The following is a 20939-nucleotide window of genomic DNA, read 5'->3' on the forward strand; positions in this document are numbered from 1 at the left end:
CCCCATACCAAGCTTGCTGTGGGGGCACTCAACGGGAGGGAGGGGCCAGGAGCAGTGAAGAGGGACCCGAGAAGAGGAGGATCTGGGCTGCTCTGTGCAAAACCACTACACAGAGCAGCTAAGTATAACGTTTGTTATTTTTATGGAAAAAAAACGAATCTTTACAATCACGTTAAATATATTAGCAGATTTAGAAACACTAACAGATTGAAGCCAAACTCCAGCTCATACGTTAGAATCAGTTACGGCAAACTGTTTTTTTTTCCTCATTTGGGATAAAAGAACTACATGAATAAAAGCTGATCATTTTAATCACCCCTGCCAGCGTTAGGTGGTTTGTCTCATCCATGTAGACTAATACATTTTGCTGGAGAGCTTGAACTTGTGAAAAACAACAGACGTACTGGCCGGATCACCGGATAAAAATAGAAGAAAGCTGAAAAAGGAAACAAATGCAGCCATTTCATCTAATAATTGGTAAGCTGCAATATAAAAAATTGTTTGCTTTCCATTTTACTGCTTTAGGCCTGGTTCACACCTATGTGTTTCTTTTGCAGAAACGCACTACAGTTCATTTAACACGATTTCATATGGGATGCGTTCACATCTATGCTTTTTTTTAACCTTTGCGTTTTTGGAAAGGGTGAGGGACTTTTTTTTAAACGGAAACTTTTTTTGGTGCAATAGACTTCAATGGAGAAGCTGCAGAAAAGCATGTAGTGTGTTTTTGCTGCAATTTGTGTTTTTTAATCTGCCCTACAACAAATTAGCCAAAAAAAAAAAAACTCATAAAAAATGCAAAAACGCAAATCGCGGCAAAATCCCATGTGCAAAAAACACTGCAGAAACGATCAAAAGCATAGGTGTGAACCAAGCCTTAAAAAGGAACTGCAGTCTGCTCACATAATTTGTAATGAAAACATCATATACCGTATTTATCGGCGTATAACACGCACTTTTTTCCCCTTAAAATCAGGGGAAAATCGCGGGTGCGTGTTATACGCCGATCCCCTGCGATCCAGAATGAAAAAATCGCTGACCGCGATTTGAAAATGGCGCCGCCGGCGCCGAAATACACAGTGCCGGTCCTCGGCTCTTCTCGGCGGCTTTCGGTTTCACTCGAGCGCCGCCCGAACCTAGCCGAGTATACTCGGCTAGTTTCGGATAGCTCCGCTCACCGTCCGAGTGGAACCGAAAGTAAACGAGAGCCGCCGAGAAGAGCCGAGGACCGGCTCTGTGTATTTCGGCGCCGGCGGCGCCATTTTCAAATCGCGGTCGGCGATTTTGAAGCTCAGAGGCTTCAGCAAGACTGCACTGGGGCAAGGCTGGACTGGGGCAAGGCTGGACTGGACACTGGGGAAGGCTGCACTGACATGGCTGCACTGACAAGGCTGCACTGACAAGGCTGCACTGACATGGCTGCACTGACATGGCTGCACTGACATGGCTGCACTGACATGGCTGCACTGACATGGCTGCACTGACATGGCTGCACTGACATGGCTGCACTGAGAAGGCTGCAATGATGGGCATTTAAATGTAAGTTTTTTTTCCCTTCAACTTCCCTCCTAAAAGTTTTTTTTCCTTAAAATTCCCTCCTAAATTGAGGTGCGTGTTATACGCCGATAAATACGGTATTTCTATGTACTGTTTTTCTGTACTTGTCCTATATGCTGCAGAAATCTCTCTCCACTGAGTCTGGCTGCATCCATTTTAATTGTGGGCAGCTGAAGCTGCTGCCTGTTCACTTCCTGGATTTACACAGACACATAGAGGCACACCTCCAGCTCTGCAGCTCTCATTGTCCTTCTTATGACTCATCCCCCCCCTCACTTCCTGGCAAACTCTCACGAGAGAGAGAGCGCTGTGCATGATGTAATAAGCCTAGGCCAGTGATGGCGAAACCTTGGCAGCCCATATGTTTTGGAACTACATTTCCGATGATGCTCAACTGCTGAGTGCCTGAGCATCATGGGAAATGTAGTTACAAAACATATGGTGTGCCAAGGTTCGCCTTCACTGGCCTAGGCTAATGACCAGACAAGAAACAGGAAGTGGGCTGTATAAGGTACTTACTGGCAGAAAAAAAAAAATGGTTTTACTATCCCAAGTTAAAACAAGGGCAACAAGGGCAGAGGATTTAATAGATGGAAAGTTGAAAAAATGACTGAAGGTCCGCTTTAAATAGTAAGGTCCATACAGCAGCTGGAGATTTATTTTGACCAATCCAGTGCAAGATTCACACCCGCGATAATGTGTGAACGTGAAAACCCTCGGAGACAAGTGCAGAGAAAACCCAACAGCAACTATGTGCAAAAAGAAACAATAAAAACATCTCCAAACAGAAAGTTTACAAAGCAGCCTGCACAAAAGGGAGATAAAAGACACAAAACAGCAAAAGTTACACATCAACTGCAACAGCTTAAAAAAATAGAAGACAGCACTTCTGCCGCTCTGTCATTAAACTACTAGAGGACAAAATCATTCTATATACTTTTTTTTTTCTCTTTAGAAAAAATGAATATATGCTTTTTTCAGTCATTATTTAATATATATTTATATATTTGCATCTATGCTACCAGACTAGTAACAATAATAAAATAGGGGATACTTAAAAAAAAACAAAAAAAAAAAAAAACACTCGATTCTGCAGTGATTTAGCTTCAGAACAAGGAGGTGGCACAACAAACAGGTTCAAAACCAGCGTAGAAAATTAAACTGGAATTAAACCCACTCACCGATTCACATTTGAAGGTGTGCCTCTTTTTAAGGCTTGGTTCACATATATGTGAATCGGATGCATTTTTTAAACTGCATCCGATTTGCATAACATTGAAATCGGGTCAGCTTTCAACGGAGCAGGTTCACACACGTCTGGGGCGGCCGTGGTCCGTTTCTGAAAAGGGTTCTGTAAGATTTTGGGTCCGGTTTAGGTGCAAATTCAAGTAAAAATTTGCACCTGAACTGGTGAACAAAACTGCACCGGACTACGGACTGCAAATCGCAGCCGGACATGTGTGATCCTAGCCTTATAGCTTTAACAGTTGCCAGTGTGCTTATGTCAGCTCTCAGCAGAACTTACAAGTCCTCAAAGCTGGTCACATGTGCAGCACCATGTCAACTTAAGTTCTAAAAAGAAGCCAAGATGACATCTTCAGATGTAACGGGTGGAAGGATTTAGTTCCGCTTTAAGCCCAATCATTTTCTCGTCTAGATTAGCCACTTCCAAAGTTTTCTTTGGGCTCATGGTTGCCCTTAACTGCTTATGTTGACCCAGAAAATGTATGCGTATAAGGAAGTCGGCCTTTTCCTCCAACTTTCCAAATCCACATATTTATTCTGTGTCATCGACTCAAAGTATTGGAACGAGGAGACGCAATAACAGCCAGGCAACTAGCATTTTCAAAAAGGTGATGTAACCAGAGCTCCTGTACTTCTCTCATGACAGGTCTCCTTTAAGTGCTTCTGGGTCACAGCATGTGAAAGCACCCATCTAGAGAAATCTGAACAGATCTCATGCATAGACATATCCGAAGGAGGTGCAGTTCTTGCTGGTCACAATAATTCATCACTTCGCTTTCCCACAATGCACCACAAAGTTTAAAACATTGGGAGCGGTTTTACATGCAAAGGGATTTGTATTTCTGTCCATTAAAATTTGCAATTTAAAAAAAATGTTGGCCAGACAACATAGACAGGTTGGCGACCTGACTTTTGTCTACTGCGGTTAATACAATAACATTTGGTTATTTCTCTGCCCCCAACCTGTGAATGGGCAGTGAAGCCGCAGTAGTGGTTTACCCTGTGCTCTTTCCTTCTACCAGCATGTTCCTGGTCAGCCCAAACCAACATGGCTCCTAGTGCTGCCACTCCCTCTCCCAGTCTGAGTGCTGCTAAGCAGCGGATTACAGCAGGCCGATACCATTCAGGTACATTGGTTGCATTTAAAACAAGATTTTATTATTTTATTAAACACATAACTGTGTTAATTGAGTGTTTTCCTTAATATCTGCTTGGGCTAGAGCTTCAACAGACTGACCACTTTGTCAAGTCTACATATACAGTGCCTTGAAAAAGTATTCATACCCCTTGAAATTTTCAATATTTTGTCATGTTACAGCCAAAAATGTAAATGTGTTTATTGGGATTTTATGTGATAGACCAACACAAAGTGTAATTGTGAAGTGGAAGGAAAATGATAAATGGTTTTCAACATTTTTTGCAAATAAAAATGTGAAAAGTGTTGGGTGTATTTGTATTCACCTTCCCTGAGTCAATACTTTGTAGAACCACCTTTTGCAACAATTCCAGCTGCAAATCTTTTTAGGGATGTCTCTACCAGCTTTGCACATCTAGAGCGTAACATTTTTTGCCCATTCTTCTTTGCAAAATAGCTCAAGCTCTGTCAGATTGGATGGAGAGCGTCTGTGAACAGCAATTTTCAAGTCTTGCCACTGATTCTCAATTGGATTTAGGGCTGGACTTTGACTGAGCCATTCTAACACATGAATATGCTTTGATCTAAACCATTCCATTGTAGCTCTGGTTGTATGTTTAGGGTCGTTGTCCTGCTGGAAGGTGAACCTCCGCCCCAGTCTCAAGTCTTTTGCAGGCTCTAACCAGTTTTTATCTAAGATTGTCCTATGTTTGGCTCCATCCATCTTCCCATCAACTCTGACCAGCTTCCCTGTCCCTGCTAAAGAAAAGCATCCCCACAACATGATGTTGCCACCACCATGTTTCAAGGTGGGGATGGTGTGTTCAGGGTGATGTGTAATGTTAGTTTTCTACCATACATAGCATTTTGCTTTTAGGCCAAAAAGTTCAAATTTTGGACTCATCGGACCAGAGCACCTTCTATCATTTTCCTTCCACTTTACAATTATGTGCCACTTTGTGTTCGTCTATCACATAAAATCCCAATAAAATATATTTACATTTTTAGTTGTTTTTGGTTGTAACATGACAAACTGTGGAAAATTTCAAGGGATATCAATACTTTTTCAAGGCACTGTATATGAATCATTCACAGCAACATATCCCTATAATCACTTCCCATGGTCAACAAACTGTGGGCAACAGGTTTCCTTCATTCGTTTTTGCAAAGGCTGGTTGAATGAACCATTTTTTTTTCTTCTAGTTTCTAAGCCCCACTGTTGCTCATATGCTGTGTTGCATTCCCCATCAACATATACAAGATGTTTGAGTACAGGCTCCAAGCCCAAACAGGCGGGGGGTTATGAGCCTGAGAGGCCAATTCTTTGCTATATTTGCCCTAGCTTCTGCCTTATCACACTTAAAGGATAAGTTCACTAAAATAAAAATAAATGCACATTTTTTTGCAGGTAAGAAAACATGCATTTGTTTTTTTTTTTGGAAGCCTGTAAAACATTGCACTAATGATCAGCAGATCATTGGCGTCATGCAGGTCTCCTGCAGATCTCTCAGTGTATCTGTGTGCCCATACATCCTGTAGAGGCAAGCAGACACACTCACAGGAAGAATCAAGTTCACTAAACACTGCAAGCCGACATCCGCAAAGGATGTCAGGACCTGAAGTTCATTCATACACAGACCTCTGTGTATGAATGATGCAGCCTAGTGGGCAGAGCCCTGCATGGTTTAAAAAAAAAATAGACAGCTAGTACGGGGAACTTCTCCCTGTACTGCTGTCACAGGGAGTGGGCAGTGGCTGCAGCATTGGGAACATGTTACATAAGTTTCACCCTAAAAACAGGTGGAACATGCAACATGTTCCCAAAGGTGAACTTATCCGCACTGCTAGGAAGTGGATTTGTATCTTGAGTCTATAGTGTCCCCACTATACCAGGTCATCCATATATCCTGCAGGAATTTAGCTCCACCAGAATAGCTGGCATCTGGAGCAAGCATACTGGGTCCAGAAGCACTAAAGACAGAAGACCCCTTTGTCAAATGCAAAATTTATAATCCCGTCACTGAATAACTCAGCAAGCAACAAAAGGGTTACAAGAGCGAGCCCTGACCAACTCCTGTCCCAATGGGGAGTTTTTTTGTTGTTGTTAAAATAAAGCAGCAGCCTTTCTTAAATCTTGCACAAATGTGGCCATCCTACAACAAAAGTCATGTATGCTACTCCACTACAGTGTCTTTCTACCTTTAAAATGTATATATAAATCTATACATAATAATTGAGCAAAAAGGCTTTAAAAAAGCTTAAAAAAAAATAAGGTGACATTTCAAATCAAGTGCTCCTTTCCTTAAATTTAAGGAGAACAGGTAATTGGGTGGGAGGGTAAATGGGACAGGTAAAAAGTGCCTCATGTGTGTAAGGGTGCTTAATATTAAGGCTTTTTTAAATTGCTCTGACATGAATCAGAAAAGGTTAACACTACAGATATTGCTGAGCTAAAATCACCGTTCTACCCAATTATTTGTTGTAATTATTTCTATTAAAATAGCAAAATCACTGTTGTGATTGGGGTTTCTGTTCAATGCATGCTAAAGATGTTTTATGTAGGCTGTTGGTGTTCTCCATATGAACAATGCTTAAGCCGGCCATAGACAATTCGAATCTCGGCCGGTTCAGCAGGAACCAGCCGAGATTCGAACTGTGTGTGGGCAGGCTGAATGTACCAAGTTGATCGATTGGTCAACTTGGGTACAACCAGCCTGCCTGATTTTACTTGCAACTACCTCTAGCGGCTGCTATAGCCACTAGCAATAATCACTGTCTTCTCTCCTGTCGCAGGGAGAAAATGTCTCGGTAGGAGGGATTCCCCTGTCAGCGCTGTCAAAGTTGATGGGGGAATCATGCAAATTTTTTTCCTGCAACCAAATTTGCACCGTCTTTGGCTTGCCTAATGCCCCATACACACGATGAGATTATCGGACGAATGATCGTCCGTTTTTTATTGCATGCTGATCTCAGATCGAATCTGATGAGTTTACTAAAGTCACGAAAATTCCTGCACGACAGAAATAAAATTCGGAAGTGATGTCATGTGTTGTAATGCATTTGTATTGCATTTTCAAAACGATAGCTGTACTGATTAAACGAAAATCGTACGATCCTGCATGTCCGATAGAATACTATCGGATGAACTGTCCTGATCGGTTCTCGAAAGCTCTGTACTAACGATCCGATTATCGTATGATCGCTTCGAAAGCGGTATTTTCCGTACGATTTTCTGATCGTGTGTACGGGGCATAAGTCCAAAACAAATTGTAGAGCAAGTTAGGTAAAGCGGCCTGCTTTCAAACAATAAATCTGTAGCCTAAGCAGAAAAAAAACTGCACCCAAAACAACATTTTCAATAGGAACAATGTGCAGTAATTAGTCAGCAGTCTCCTTATCCAATTAGCTGCTGTGATCATGCTTTGTGCGGCCAAAGGAGTGTATAAAAGCTGCTCTTGAAGCCAAGACAGTCTTGTGCCAATCTCTTTCCCTTGCTGCTCTGCCCTGCCGTGCTAGACATTAGCCCTACCAGCAATGTTCTAATTCACTCTTTTACAGCAAATGCTTAAGTGAAAAGTATATGATTGTAGATCTAGCAGCCTAATTGCCTCTACTTAATATGTTCAGTTTTTTAAGGAACCCTTTTTTTAAACGGGAGTGTAGATGCTTATGTTAATGCAAATAAAAATTGGAACACGATGTTCATGCTCAGTTTTGCAGAGTATGTCATTTGCTGGAGGTTTGGGTTTAACCAGAGCAGAACCAAAAATGTCTTGGGATCCTTGCTTAAACAGGCTGCCCTCCACCAGAGAACAAAAATTCGCCTTAGGGCTTGTGTACACGAGTTTGTTAGCTTTTTCATCCCATACAAGTCACTGGGAATGCAAAAGCAGCTTGAAGCAGCTTAGGAGGTGATTAACTTGCAAGTCAGCAAAAAGGTTAAAAGAAAACCTTATAAAAAGGAGGTTCAGAGGGACCTCAAACTGATCCCAAATACAAGCTGAATGCACCTCAAAGTGTGCTGCACTTGCCTGTCTACACAAGCTCTAAAGCAGCTTACAGACTGGAAATTATCTTTGCCCAGTTGGCAAATTTTTTTCATGAACCAGACAGCAATCTCACGTTTATGACAGCAGCAGACAGCCCAAATAACCATTCTTTGGGGGAGAATTGTGGCGCATTAAAAAACCAAGCACATCTGAAATTATAGTTGTCCGGGTAAGCCAGCACTGGGAGACACCCCCAACCTCCTCAACTCCATTCACACGATCAACACTTGGGCAAACTATGAGTGTGTGTTCATATGACAGAAAGCCAATGAACATTTCTCTATGCAGATAGTTTCCAGCTGCCCTCTATAGCAAACATCTGCACCATTGTGCCTAAATGTTAGGGCATGGCCAACCCACAGCAGTCCATGCCATTCTTTCACAGTGAACGGGGTGCCTACAAATCTTGGAAATTAAATGTGGTTAACGTGTACATGGAAATCAAAGAAATGTAAATTGCCTCTAAGCTACTATATTATTTTTTTTGGCTGAAATGTCCTTAACCCAGTTGTGGGTATTGCTTCCCTTCTTAAGCTGAAGGAACAACACTACTGATCCCTCAACAAAAAGGGATAAACCTTTCTTTTTTTTTTGCTCAACTTTTTGTAACTTATGTCAGGAGATGACTCTGAAAAGGTGTCGACCACAGAACCCACTTCAAGAGTTTAGTAAATATAATGCATTTCTCCTTTCTTTTTTAAGCTGATTGTAGACAGCACCAATCCTATTGCTTTAGCAAAACGCCTGTCTTTGGATGAAGGGCTTGCTGCTTTAAGGCATTGTGCTACACTGTGCCTTGAAACCAAGAGTCTGGTGTGGAAAAGATTCAAATTAATAAAAAAACAAACCAAAACAAAAAAGTGGAATGAGGGGAAAAGAAAACATCAAAAAAGTATTCGGCTTTCCCACGACACCTGTGTGCTGTGGTTTTGTCTACCTCAAATTAGAGAGCTGTTACAGGCATACCAGGGGAGAAAAAAATGTGGAGCAGTTTAGGTAGAGTTGACTGATGGACACGCCAGAAAGCTAAAAATAGTCATGAGAGAATGAACTCACAAGTCACAATTTTCTGGGGAGAGGGGAGATTTGAGAGGACCAAATTTCTAAATGGTATTGTCCGGAGTCTCTCTTAAACCAGAATCGTCCTCTTCTCTCTCAGATGCTGGGGTCTCGCTTATATCTACAAAGTTCTGACCACTGGGAGAGGGTTGCTCCTGGTCTGTGGCTTCAGTTAAGGACACCGACTCAGGTTCAGAAGTCGGGGGGTCTCCCTTAACCTTCTTCTTCCTCCTCCGCTGTGGGTCGTGGACACCTGCCTCTGATGTGCGGTTAGACTGAACCCCTGGTATTGCCATGCCGATGCCCGGCGACAGAAACATGGAAGGGTAAAGCAGACTTGGGGACATGCCAGGGATAAGGAATGGGTTAAAAGCTACAGGGCTACTGGTAGTCACTGTGGGTTCTGTCTGCTCTTGAAAAGCAGCACCTGCTGTTTTCTCCACAGGCGTGGCATCGTTTGGATTCTCCTGGGATGTGTCCTTGTCCTCGGCAGGATTCTCTGTCGAGGTGACGCCACCTTTTATTGTGCTTCCTAAAGACGTTGGCACAGAAGAAGAGATGGGAGAGTTGATAATTCCACCAACGCCAAACATCTGAGGCATGGCAGTCATACCTGGGAGCATCATGGGCAACATGCTCAAAGTGTTCTTTACATCCTCGTTGGCAGACACAGCTGTGAATCCTGTAGGAAAGCCTAAGAGTCCTGTTAAAGGAATACCCTGCATATTCCTCATGTTTTGCAAACCCACTATATCCATTCCAGCTATTAGGCCGTTCATGAAAAGAGGATTCAAGCCTGATGAAGAAGAATCGGTTCCAGGGGGTTTTATTAGATCTGTTCGAGGCCTCCTTCCTCTTCTCCTGGGGCCAGGGTCGTGAAGTAGGGGTTCAGACAAGACTCTACCAAACTTTGCTTCTGGGAGAAATCCCTGAATTCAGAAACAGGACGGAAAGAAAAAAAACATATTTTATTAAATAAAAAATTTTGATTAATGCACAGTAAATAATCTCAAATATTAAAGCCTAGCCATTTTTTTTTTTATCCCTGTTTATGAGGTTTCCTTTCACTGACAACCACTAGCACACCCCCCCCCCTTCATCCTCCCTGCATTTCTCATATGACTGTCACAGGGATAAACATTCTAGGAAAACTAAGAAAACAAATTTAATTTTAACTAGAGTTAGGCTTGAGAAAGGAACTGCAAGGTTTCCAGTGTAGGATTCCTGGCCCCCACCGCGAACAGTGGTTGCTCCCACCGACTTCTGTCATTACTGTGTCCCCCTAGCAAAGTAGTGGTTGACAGGAGGAACCACTGAGTGCAGCCGGGGACCAGACATTCCATTCAATATTCTTGGAAGTGTCTATTTCTTAAGAGACTTCAGCAGATCATTCTCTTTACTACTGCAACAGCCATCAGCACAAATCAGTGGAGTTTGACCAGTTTTAGCAGTTCAGTACCTGTTTTTACTACTGGCTAGAGCTGACCTTTAGCCCCTTCCCGCCGACCGTACGCAAATGTGCGTACTCGGCTTTCGGGGGTTATACCGGGATGATGCCCGCATCTGCAGGCATCATCCCGGTACCGTTGTTTCGAGCGGGCGATCGGCTACCCGTATATAACAACCGATGCGGCTAAAAGCCGCTCGGCTGTTATACCGGAGGAGCGGGAGGGGACGCCCCCCCCTCCCCTCTTACCGGGCCTCCTGTGCGATCGGGAGGCCCGGTGTCCAATCGGCTGCCTCCGGTGGCTGTGGGCGGGCTGGAACGAAGCTGTGAGCGGCTTCGTTCCAGCCTTCTCAATGTAAACGCGGAAGCGACGTCATGACGTCACGTCCCGTTTACTCGGCTGCCAATGGCGCCGAATTTAAAAAAATACACAGTATTCAGAATCGCCATTTTCGGCGATCTGAATACGTTGAAGTGCAGAGGAGGGATCGGGGGTCTTTTAGACCCCCGATCCCTCCATAAAGAGTTATGGAGTTATTACTGTCACAAGGGATGTTTACATTCCTTGTGACAGCAATAAAAGTAAAAAAAAAAAAAAACATTTTTTTTTTTAAAACACAATTTATAAGTCTAAAAATAAATAAAAAAAAAAATAGGATTTTTTAAAACAGCTTACCTGTAAAATCCTTTTCTTTCGAAGGACATCACGGGACACAGAGCCACAGTAATTACTGATGGGTTATATAGGTATCACTGGTGATTGGACACTGGCACACCCTATCAGGAAGTTCAACCCCCTATATAATCCCTCCTCCTTTCAGGGATACCTCAGTTTTGTAGCCAAGCAATACAGTGTATTAGAAGAGGGGCGGGACCTCTGTGTCTCGTGATGTCCTTCGAAAGAAAAGGATTTTACAGGTAAGCTGTTTTAAAAAATCCTATTTTCTTTCTCGAACATCACGGGACACAGAGCCACAGTAATTACTGATGGGATGTCCCAGAGCAATGCTACCTGAGGGGGGGGGAACCACGACCAAGTAGGGTGCAATCAGACCTGAGGACCCTGTACCGCTGCCTGCAGCACACTACGCCCAAAGGCGATATCCTCATGCCTTCTCACATCCACCTGATAGAATCTGGTGAATGTATGAACTGAAGACCAGGTTGCGGCCTTGCAGATTTGAGCCATAGAGGCCCGGTGATGCACTGCCCAAGAAGCACCAATAGCCCTTGTGGAATGTGCCCTGATCTGAAACGGAGGAATCTTCTGTTTCAAACCGTAAGCTTGAATGATCAACTGTCGAATCCATTTAGAAATGGTAGCTTTTGACGCTGCCTGTCCTCTATTGGGACCCTCTGGCAGCACAAACAAAACATCCGTCTTGCGGATCTGAGTAGTTGCCCCTAGATAGGCCTTAATTGCTCTTACTACATTCAACGAATGTAGAGATCTCTCTTCCGGAGAACAGGGATCTGGAAAAAAGGAAGGTAGAACAATGTCTTGGTTTAAATGAAAATCAGAAACCACCTTCGGTAAAAAAAACTAGGATGAGGGCGTAGTACCACTCTATCCTTGTGTATAATCAAATAAGGCTCCTTACAGGAAAGAGCTGCTAATTCTGATACTCTTCTAGCAGAAGAGATGGCCACCAGAAAAATTAATTTCCTTGTCAACAAGACCAAAGGAATCTGACTTATTGGTTCAAAAGGCTGTTTCTGTAACACAGCCAGGACCAAATTCAAGTCCCAGGGGTTTAGAATGCAAAGCAAGTGGCCGCTGAAATAATACTGATAAAGCAGAAACCTGGCCCTTGATGGTACTCAAGGTCAGCTTCATCTCTAATCCCATCTGTAGAAAATCAAGGATTCTACCTATGACATATTTCCTGGGATGCCAACCTCTGGATTCACACCAGGTTATATAAGCCTTCCAGACTCTATGATAAATCATCCTGGAAGCTGGCTTCCTTGCATTAATCAAGGTAGATACAGTATGACAGGACCTGAGAGCCCACGACTCTTCAGAACGTGGGTCTCAATAGCCAAACCGTCAAATTTAGCGTTTGTAAGGCAGGATGGAACACTGGACCTTGAGATAACAGGTCTGGGCGTACCGGTAGGGTCCACGGGGAACCCACCGTCATCCTTACTATTTCTGCATACCAAGTCCTTCTGGGCCAAGCGGGGGCCACCAGAAGTACCGAATTCCTTTCCTGCCTGATCCTGCGAAGGAGTCGTGGTAGTAGCAGAATAGGCGGGAATGCGTAAATCAGTGAGAACCGATGCCACGGAATCACCAACGCATCCGTCCCGCATGCAAGAGGATCTTTTGTCCTTGCCACAAATCTGTCTATCTTTTTGTTGAATCGGGATGCAAAGAGATCTACATCTGGAACCCTCCATCTTTGGCATATGGCCCAAAAGACGTCGGGATGCAGAGACCATTCCCCTGGAAGTAACAGCTGGCGACTTAGATAGTCCGCCTGCCAATTTTCTATTCCCGGGATGAAAACTGCCAATATGCATGGCACATGCATTTCTGCCCAGACTAAGATCTGGTTCACCTCTTTTTGAGCAGCTCGGCTCCGGGTGCCTCCCTGATGATTGACATAAGCCACTGCTGTGGCATTGTCGGACTGGATCCTGACCGGACAACCCTGTAGCCTGATAGTCCAGGCCTTTAGAGCTAGATGTATCGCCCGGATCTCCAGAATGTTGATGGGTAAGGTCCTCTCTGTCTTGGACCATACCCCTTGGACCGCAGCCTGTTCCAGAACTGCTCCCCAACCTGACAGACTGGCATCTGTTGTTACCACCGTCCAGGTAACCGGTAGAAAGGATTTCCCCTTCTGCAGGTTTTCGGGTATGAGCCACCAATTGAGGCTCTGACGCACCGCATGCAACAGGTGCATCGGAAAGTCTAATGCCTGAACCTTCTTGTTCCAGGTCGACAGAATACTGTGTTGCAGCATTCTTGAGTGAAACTGAGCATAGGGAACTGCTTCGAATGAAGACACCATCTTCCCTAGTAGCCTCATACAAAGGCGGACTGAGGGACCCTTCTTGGTCCTTACTGTCAGAATCAGCTCTCTCAAAGCAGTGATCTTTGCCTGGGGTAGAAATATCTTCTCCTGGCTTGTATCTATAATCAGACCTAAATACTCCAGTCTTCTTACTGGTTTTAGGAAAGACTTTTCTAAGCTGAGGATCCAACCCAGGTGTTCTAGATACCTGACCGTGGTCCTCAAGTTTCCCTTCAAAGAGGCTACCGACCGGTCTATCAAGAGCAGGTCGTCTAGGTATGCTATGACAGCTATACCCTGAGCCCTTAATCTGGCCAGAGGAGGAGCCAAGATCTTTGTGAACACTCGAGGTGCAGTGGCTATCGGGAAAGGCAGAGCCACAAACTGGAAATGGCGCCCTCCTACCTCGAAGCGCAGAAACTTCTGATGAGCAGGAAAAATGGGCACATGTAGATATGCATCTCTGATGTCTATTGATGCCAGAAATTCTCCTCCCTGCAGGGTGGGAACTACTGTTCGAATTGATTCCATGCGGAAGGATTGAATCCTTAGGAATCGGTTCAGATCCCTTAAGTCCAGAATGGGCCTGACATCCCCATTTGGCTTTTGGACCGTAAAAAGGTTGGAACAGAAGCCCAATCCCTGGTCCTTTGCGGGAACTATCATAATGACCTCCTGCGACAAAAGTCGCTCTAACGCTAGAAGGAGCGACTGCTTCTTCTCTGGGTCTCTGGGAACATTTGATCTGAGGAACCGAGGAGTGGGGAATTCCTGAAACTCCAGCTTGTACCCTAAGGTTACCGTGGAGATTACCCATCTGTCCTGGAAGTCCTCCTGCCAGAGCTCTGAGAACTGTCGCAAGTCTTCCCCCCACTCGAGTGAGCGGGGGCGCCCCCTCATGCAGAGGTCTTAGTGTTTTGCCTAGTAGGCTTCTTTCCCCAGGACTTCTTTTGTCCCTGGGGTTGATTCTTGTCTCTGGACCCCGATGGAGGCGGCCGTCGAGACTGCCTGGAGGCTGAAGCCCCCGGCGCTGGGGAAAGAGTCCGTTTGAAAGAGGGACGCTTACTCTTCTTCTTGACAGGTAAGAGAGTGCTTTTCCCACAAGAGATTCTCTTGATATAGTTATCCAAGTCCTCTCCAAACAACCTTGCACCACGAAATGGAAACCCAGCCAGTAGCTTCTTACATGGTGCTTCGGCTGAATCTCTAATGGCGTCAACCACAAAGCATAAGGCCGCTGGAAGGTTAGCAAACCCCTGGGCCTGCTGTTCAGGTAATACTTTGATGACCTGCTTAACATGGTCTCTTAAGTATTGACAGACTCCAATCGCTGCTACTGCAGGTTGGGCCACTGATCCTGCTAAGGAGAAAACATCCTTCAATAGGGATTCCATCCTTTTATCTACAGGATCCCTGAGCATCTGAGCATTGTCTACAGGACAAGTCAGGCTATTATTTACGGAGGAAATGGCGGCATCAATAGCCGGTATTCCCCACATTTTAATAAAATTTTCTTCCATCGGATAAAGTGTTGAAAACTTTCTCGGCGGAAAAAAACGTTTGTCTGGGTGATCCCACTCAGAATAAATAAGCTTTTCAAGTAAAGTATGAACAGGAAAAGCATGTGCTGCTTGGAAAGGTTTCAGTGACCCCAAAGCAGAAGAGGATTCTTTAGCAGTTTCAGGTATGGGCAACTTAAATGTGGAGCGGACCAATCCAGTGAGGATCTGCACTAAGACTTTCTCCTCTTGGGAAGTCGCAGAGGGTCCCTCTCCACCTGAATCCTCCGAAGAGGAATCATCCATCCCATCCCGATCCTCTGAAAGGGATTCATCTCCTTTATCCCAGAGGTCCTCTGTCTGAGGGTCTTGGGGAACAGAGGAAAGCCTAGTGCGTTTTCTTCCACTGAGTGAAGACGTAATCACGGCCATTAATCTTTCCTCTAGACCATTAATGGTTGAGGAAAAAACCTCTTGTGTAATATATACAGGGGCTGAAGTGCCAGAAGCAGGTGTAGCCCCTGACCCCGATGGCTCTCCCTGGCTAGCCGTCCCTGGCCCATCTTTAGGGGGGGAGGATGCTGCCGACAGGGGGCCCCCAGAACCTGAACGAGATCCCCTAGTGTCTCTGGTTCCTGGGGTGCTTGAACCTCTTCTATCCATAGTGCAAAGCAACAAGGTGTGAGGTATACAAATGAACACTGCCCGCTGAGCGATGTAGTCTGGCTAAAAGCCTTGCTACCCAATGCTCAGTCTGGTGTTACTTCAGTAAATGCTGCCTAGGAGAATGCCTGTGTCCCACCTTACATGCGACCGTCAGCTCTGTGTCTCTCAGAAGGCTAAGTGCACCTGTACAGAGTGCCTTTAATAGCCTGCAGCTGGCCTGAGTGGGAGTCTAAGCACTCTGTGCTGACGTCCCGCCCCCTCCTCTACCGCCCCCCCACCTCGAGTTTTGAAAAAAACGAGCGCTTCCCGCGCTGCCGACTCTCCTGTCATGCTTCCGGAGAAAGGCTGGGTAAGGGGGGGGAGGGAGGGAGGCTGGTAACAAGATCTGCCTGAACGGCTATCTTGAGAGATGGTGGCCATTAGGCCGCAGAGCCCGGGTGGTATAACCACTTTCTAGACCCCTGTGGCCCCTCTCTAGCCTGGGGGAGAACATTCAAACATGAGAAATCCCCCTTTCCACCTTACCTGTTTGCAGCCTGCTTGAGACGCTGGGACATAAACAGCGATTACAACACCTGAGACAGAGTCAGCATGTGTAGGTTTGTGCTCTTGGCAGCCGCCGGTGGTCACAATAGGCATAGCATGCATTTACCTTAAAGGAGAAAAGCCACTAGAACTCAAAAATTCTGTGAAATCTCCTCTTACCTTATCCAGCAGCAGGGTGCTGTTTACACAGACCCAATCTTCACCTCTCACGGTGGGCTCCGTTTGAAAAAACCGTCAGAGACTGGGGCCCCCATCAGTAGGGGGATCCAACAGTTCTGGGACCGTAAAGCACCTGGCCAGAAATTAGGAAGTTTAAAGCCATTTTCTGATCTGCGGGGTCCAGCTCTCTAAAAAGAGAAGCATTACGGGTAAAACCTCGTTTCTTCGGACACTTTTAATGGATCCGGTTCGCCTGGCTTGCCCAAGTATAGGATCTTAGGATATTCCCTTTGGAGCTCAGCACAGGACATCTTTACACGTCCATCACCTAAGACACTGGCGTAAAAACTGAGGTATCCCTGCAAGGGGGAGGGATTATATAGGGGGTTGAACTTCCTGATAGGGTGTGCCAGTGTCCAATCACCAGTGATACCTATATAACCCATCAGTAATTACTGTGGCTCTGTGTCCCGTGATGTTCGAGAAAGAAATATAATTTTAAAGCGCCCCCGTCCCCGCGAGCGCAGCGAAGAAAACGCATACGGAAGTCGCGCCCGCATATGTAAATGGTGTTCAAATCACACATGTGAGGTATCGCCACGATCGTCAGAGCAAGAGCAATAATTCTAGCCCTAGACCTCCTCTGTAACTCTAACCTGGTAACCGTAAAAAAAATTTAAAGCGTCGCCTATGGAAATTCATAGCTACCATAGTTTGTCGCCATTCCAAAAGTGCGTGCAATTATAAAGCGTGACATGTTTGGTATCTATTTACTCAGCGTAACATCATCTTTCACATTATACAAAAAAATTGGGGTAACTTTACTGTTTGGATTTTTTAAAATTCATGGAAGTGTCCCTTTTCCAAAAATTTGCGTTTAAAAGTCCGCTGCACAAATACCGTGTGATATAAAATATTGCAACAATCTCCATTTTATTCTCTAGATTCTCTGCTAAAAAAATATATATAATGTTTGGGGGTTCTAAGTAATTTTCTAGCAAAAAATATGGATTTTAACTTGTAAACACCAAATTTCAAAAATAGGTTTAGTCATGAAAGGGTTATGCACAGTTGACCTCCAATGAAAAATTGCTAGTTGCCTGCTTGGACTGGCTGATAACACTTTTACTTCAGGTCAGTAAATGTGAAGCCAAAAGGTCAGCATTACAACCAGGCAACTGACATTTGGAACTAAGCAGCTATCATTTTTACAAAGTTCACAAATGGCAGCCTAACTTTTTGTTATGACAGGTTTGCTTTAAAAATAAAAATGTAGTGCATATTCATATAAATATATTCAATAGAAACCCTACCCGTCGTCCTGCATCTTTATTTACAGCTGAGGTCCTCTCTTCACCAGCTAGCATGCTGAAATCCAGTTTCACCGGTTCCTTGTACCGCTGACGCCTTGGCTTAGGTTTGTCTGATAAACTCTGAAAAATGTTGCAGAAAATGAATTGGCATAAATGAAAGGGTTACGGTCTTTCTGCTTATTGGGGAGAGTGTCCAGCTATTTAAATAAAGAGATGAGTGGAAAACCTTTACAATAGTCAAAGCGGCATGTCCCCCATATGAAAAACGCTTAATAAAGTAAGAATACCCCTCCAATCTCCATCACAGAAATGGAGAAGGGGATCAATAATATGCCTTATAAAAACAAACATGAATTAATGATAATGTAAAACTACAATTTTATTAGTACAATTAAAAATGTAAGAACATTAAAAACATTTTATATCTTTCTTGATGTTTTTTATGTCTCCATACAGTAGCATAGTACATCCATATAGGAAAAACTTGGGGGAGCAACGCGTTTTTCACATAAGATTGCTTCATCAGGATCCACTTGCCATTATGTCAGAAAGATATGATGTACAGTACAATATCTAGGAGAAAATTATTTTTATATAACAGATGACAGATCCATCACATATATTTATATACCCAAAAACATTTACATATATCAAAATAAATAACTCTAAAATGTAATATATCACAGAAGGGACTGTATGCAGAGGAGTGGGAACCCCCCCCCCCCCCAAAAGAAAATAAATTAAACTGCCCTATATAGTTTGTTTTTTTTCCCCCGTTCCTTTCCATACAGTCCCTTCTGTGATATTACATTTTTAGAGTTACTAATTTTTGATACGTGTAAATGTTTTTTGGGTGTATAGAAATATACCCAAGATATGACATACGATGGATCTGTCATCTGTTGTATAAAAAAATCTTTTCTTCTAGATACTGTACAGTAGCGATGGAAAGTATTCAGACCCCCTTAAAATTTTCACTCTTTGTTATATTGCAGCCATTTGCTAAAATCATTTAAGTTAATTTTTTTCCTCATTAATGTACACACAGCACCCCATATTGACAGAAAAACACAGAATTGTTGACATTTTTGCAGATTTATTAAAAAAGAAAAACTGAAATGTTAAATGGTCCTAAGTATTATTCAGACCCTGTGACAGTCATGTATTTAACTCAGGTGCTGTCCATTTCTTCTGATCATCCTTGAGATGGTTCTACACCTTCATTTGAGTGCAGCTGTGTTTGATTATACTGATTGGACTTGGACTTGATTAGGAAAGCCACACACCTGTCTATACAAGACCTTACAGCTCACAGTGCATGTCAGAGCAAATGAGAATCATGAGGTCAAAGGAACTGCCTGAAGAGCTCAGAGACAGAATTGTGGCAAGGCACAGATCTGGCCAAGGTTACAAAAAAATTTCTGCTGCACTTAAGGTTCCTAAGAGCACAGTGGCCTCCATAATCCTTAAATGGAAGACGTTTGGGACGACCAGAACCCTTCCTAGAGCTGCCCATCTGGCCAAACTGAGCTATCGGGGGAGAAGAGCCTTGGTGAGATAGGTAAAGAAGAACCCAAAGATCACTGTGGCTGAGCTCCAGAGATGCAGTCGGGAGATGGAAGAAAGTTGTAGAAAGTCAATCACTGCAGCCCTCCACCAGTCGGGACTTTATAGCAGAGTGGCCCGACGGAAGCCTCTCCTCAGTGCAAGACACATTAAAACCTGCATGGAGTTTGCTAAAAAACAACTGAAGGACTCCAAGATGGTAAGAAATAAGATTCTTGACCAAGATTGAACTTTTTGGCCTTAATTCTAAGCGGTATGTGTGGAGAAAACCAGGCACTGCTCATCACCTGTCCAATACAGTCCCAACAGTGAAGCATGGTGGTGGCAGCATCATGCTGTGGGGGTGTTTTTCAGCTGCAGGGACAGGACGACTGGTTGCAATCGAGGATGAATGCAGAAAAGTACAGGGATATCCTGGATGAAAACCTTCTCCAGAGTGCTCAGGACCTCAGACTGGGCCGAAGGTTTACCTTCCAACAAGACAATGACCCTAAGCACACAGCTAAAATAATGAAGGAGTGTCTTCACAACTTCGTGACTGTTCTTGCATGGCCCAGCCAGAGCCCTGACTTAAACCCAATTGAGCATCTCTGGAGAGATCTAAAAATGGCTGTCCACCAACGTTTACCATCCAACCTGACAGAACTGGAAAGGATCTGGAAGGAGGAATGGAAGAGGATCCCCAAATCCAGGTGTGAAAAACTTGTTGCATCTTTCACAAAAAGACTCATGGATGTATTAGATCAAAAGGGTACTTCTACTAAGTACTAAGCAAAGGGTCTGAATACTTAGGACCATGTGATATTTCAGTTTTTCTTTTTTAATAAATCTGCAAAAATGTAAACAATTCTGTGTTTTTCTGTCAATATGGGGTGCTGTGTGTACATTAATGAGGAAAAAAAATGAACTTAAATGATTTTAGCAAATGGCTGCAATATAACAAAGAGTGAAAAATTTAAGAGGGTCTGAATACTTTCCGTCCCAACTGTACTTCATATCTGACATTATGGCAAGTGGAAATCCTGATGAAGAAATCTTTTTTTTTTTAATTTTTATAACTGACAATTCTTATTTTGTCAAGTTTTAGATTTCTCCAATATAAAAAAATGTTAAACAACACTGGAAATCATGCAAGATTCCAATAGCAATCCGACAGAGTGCGCACATTAATTCACTGAAGTACCAAATGAAGCTTACACATCTGCAGCCAAGTTCAGCTACCATATATTGCATATACTACAGGAGGATCAAACAAACTAGTTGCGTAAAAACATTGTGGTAGGCACCTGGAGGGGCATTTCCAGAAACTTCTAACCCAAGAAGGTTAAGCAGATGCCTACTCGTTTCATATGGAAGAAATAAAAAAAAAAAAAAAAAAAAAAAAAAAAAAAAAAAAAAATCGGTGAGAGAGAAGAAAGAGGAAACAAAAGAAAGAAAGATAGAGAGTGTGGAAAGGCCGAGCTCGTCACTCATGGGCTTAAAGAGTCAAAATCCCAAACAGGAAAGGGTCTTTAGAGCCTCATGGAGGGTCTTCTCGGTGACTATCTACTTCATCAGCCAGGCTTGCTGTTAGGGATTCCATGATCTCCACATCTTTGATCCTAGCATAGAGCTCAGTTGGCATCAGCAGTTTTAGTCTCTTCCATTGGAGAGCTATCAAACATCTGTCCGCTGT

The 20939-nt window shown here is 43.7% G+C and overlaps 1 protein-coding gene across 4 annotated transcripts in view; it reads right to left on the minus strand.

Annotated features, from left to right (window-relative positions):
- Positions 1-1328: 1328 nt before the first annotated feature.
- Positions 1329-20939, minus strand: part of CHD6 (chromodomain helicase DNA binding protein 6) — a 218600-nt gene continuing 198989 nt past the window's right edge. For all 4 annotated transcript variants that reach the window (XM_073606328.1, XM_073606324.1, XM_073606325.1 and 1 more), the window contains 2 exons: positions 17699-17818; positions 1329-9974 (listed from right to left, as the gene is read on the minus strand). In XM_073606328.1, coding sequence (XP_073462429.1) covers positions 9090-9974; positions 17699-17818 — 1005 coding nt within the window. In that variant the 3' untranslated portion in view covers positions 1329-9089. The remainder of the gene's footprint in view (positions 9975-17698; positions 17819-20939) is intronic.

This window comes from Aquarana catesbeiana, linkage group LG12 (genome assembly GCF_042186555.1).
Source record: "Aquarana catesbeiana isolate 2022-GZ linkage group LG12, ASM4218655v1, whole genome shotgun sequence".
Classification (NCBI taxonomy): Eukaryota; Metazoa; Chordata; class Amphibia; order Anura; family Ranidae; genus Aquarana; species Aquarana catesbeiana.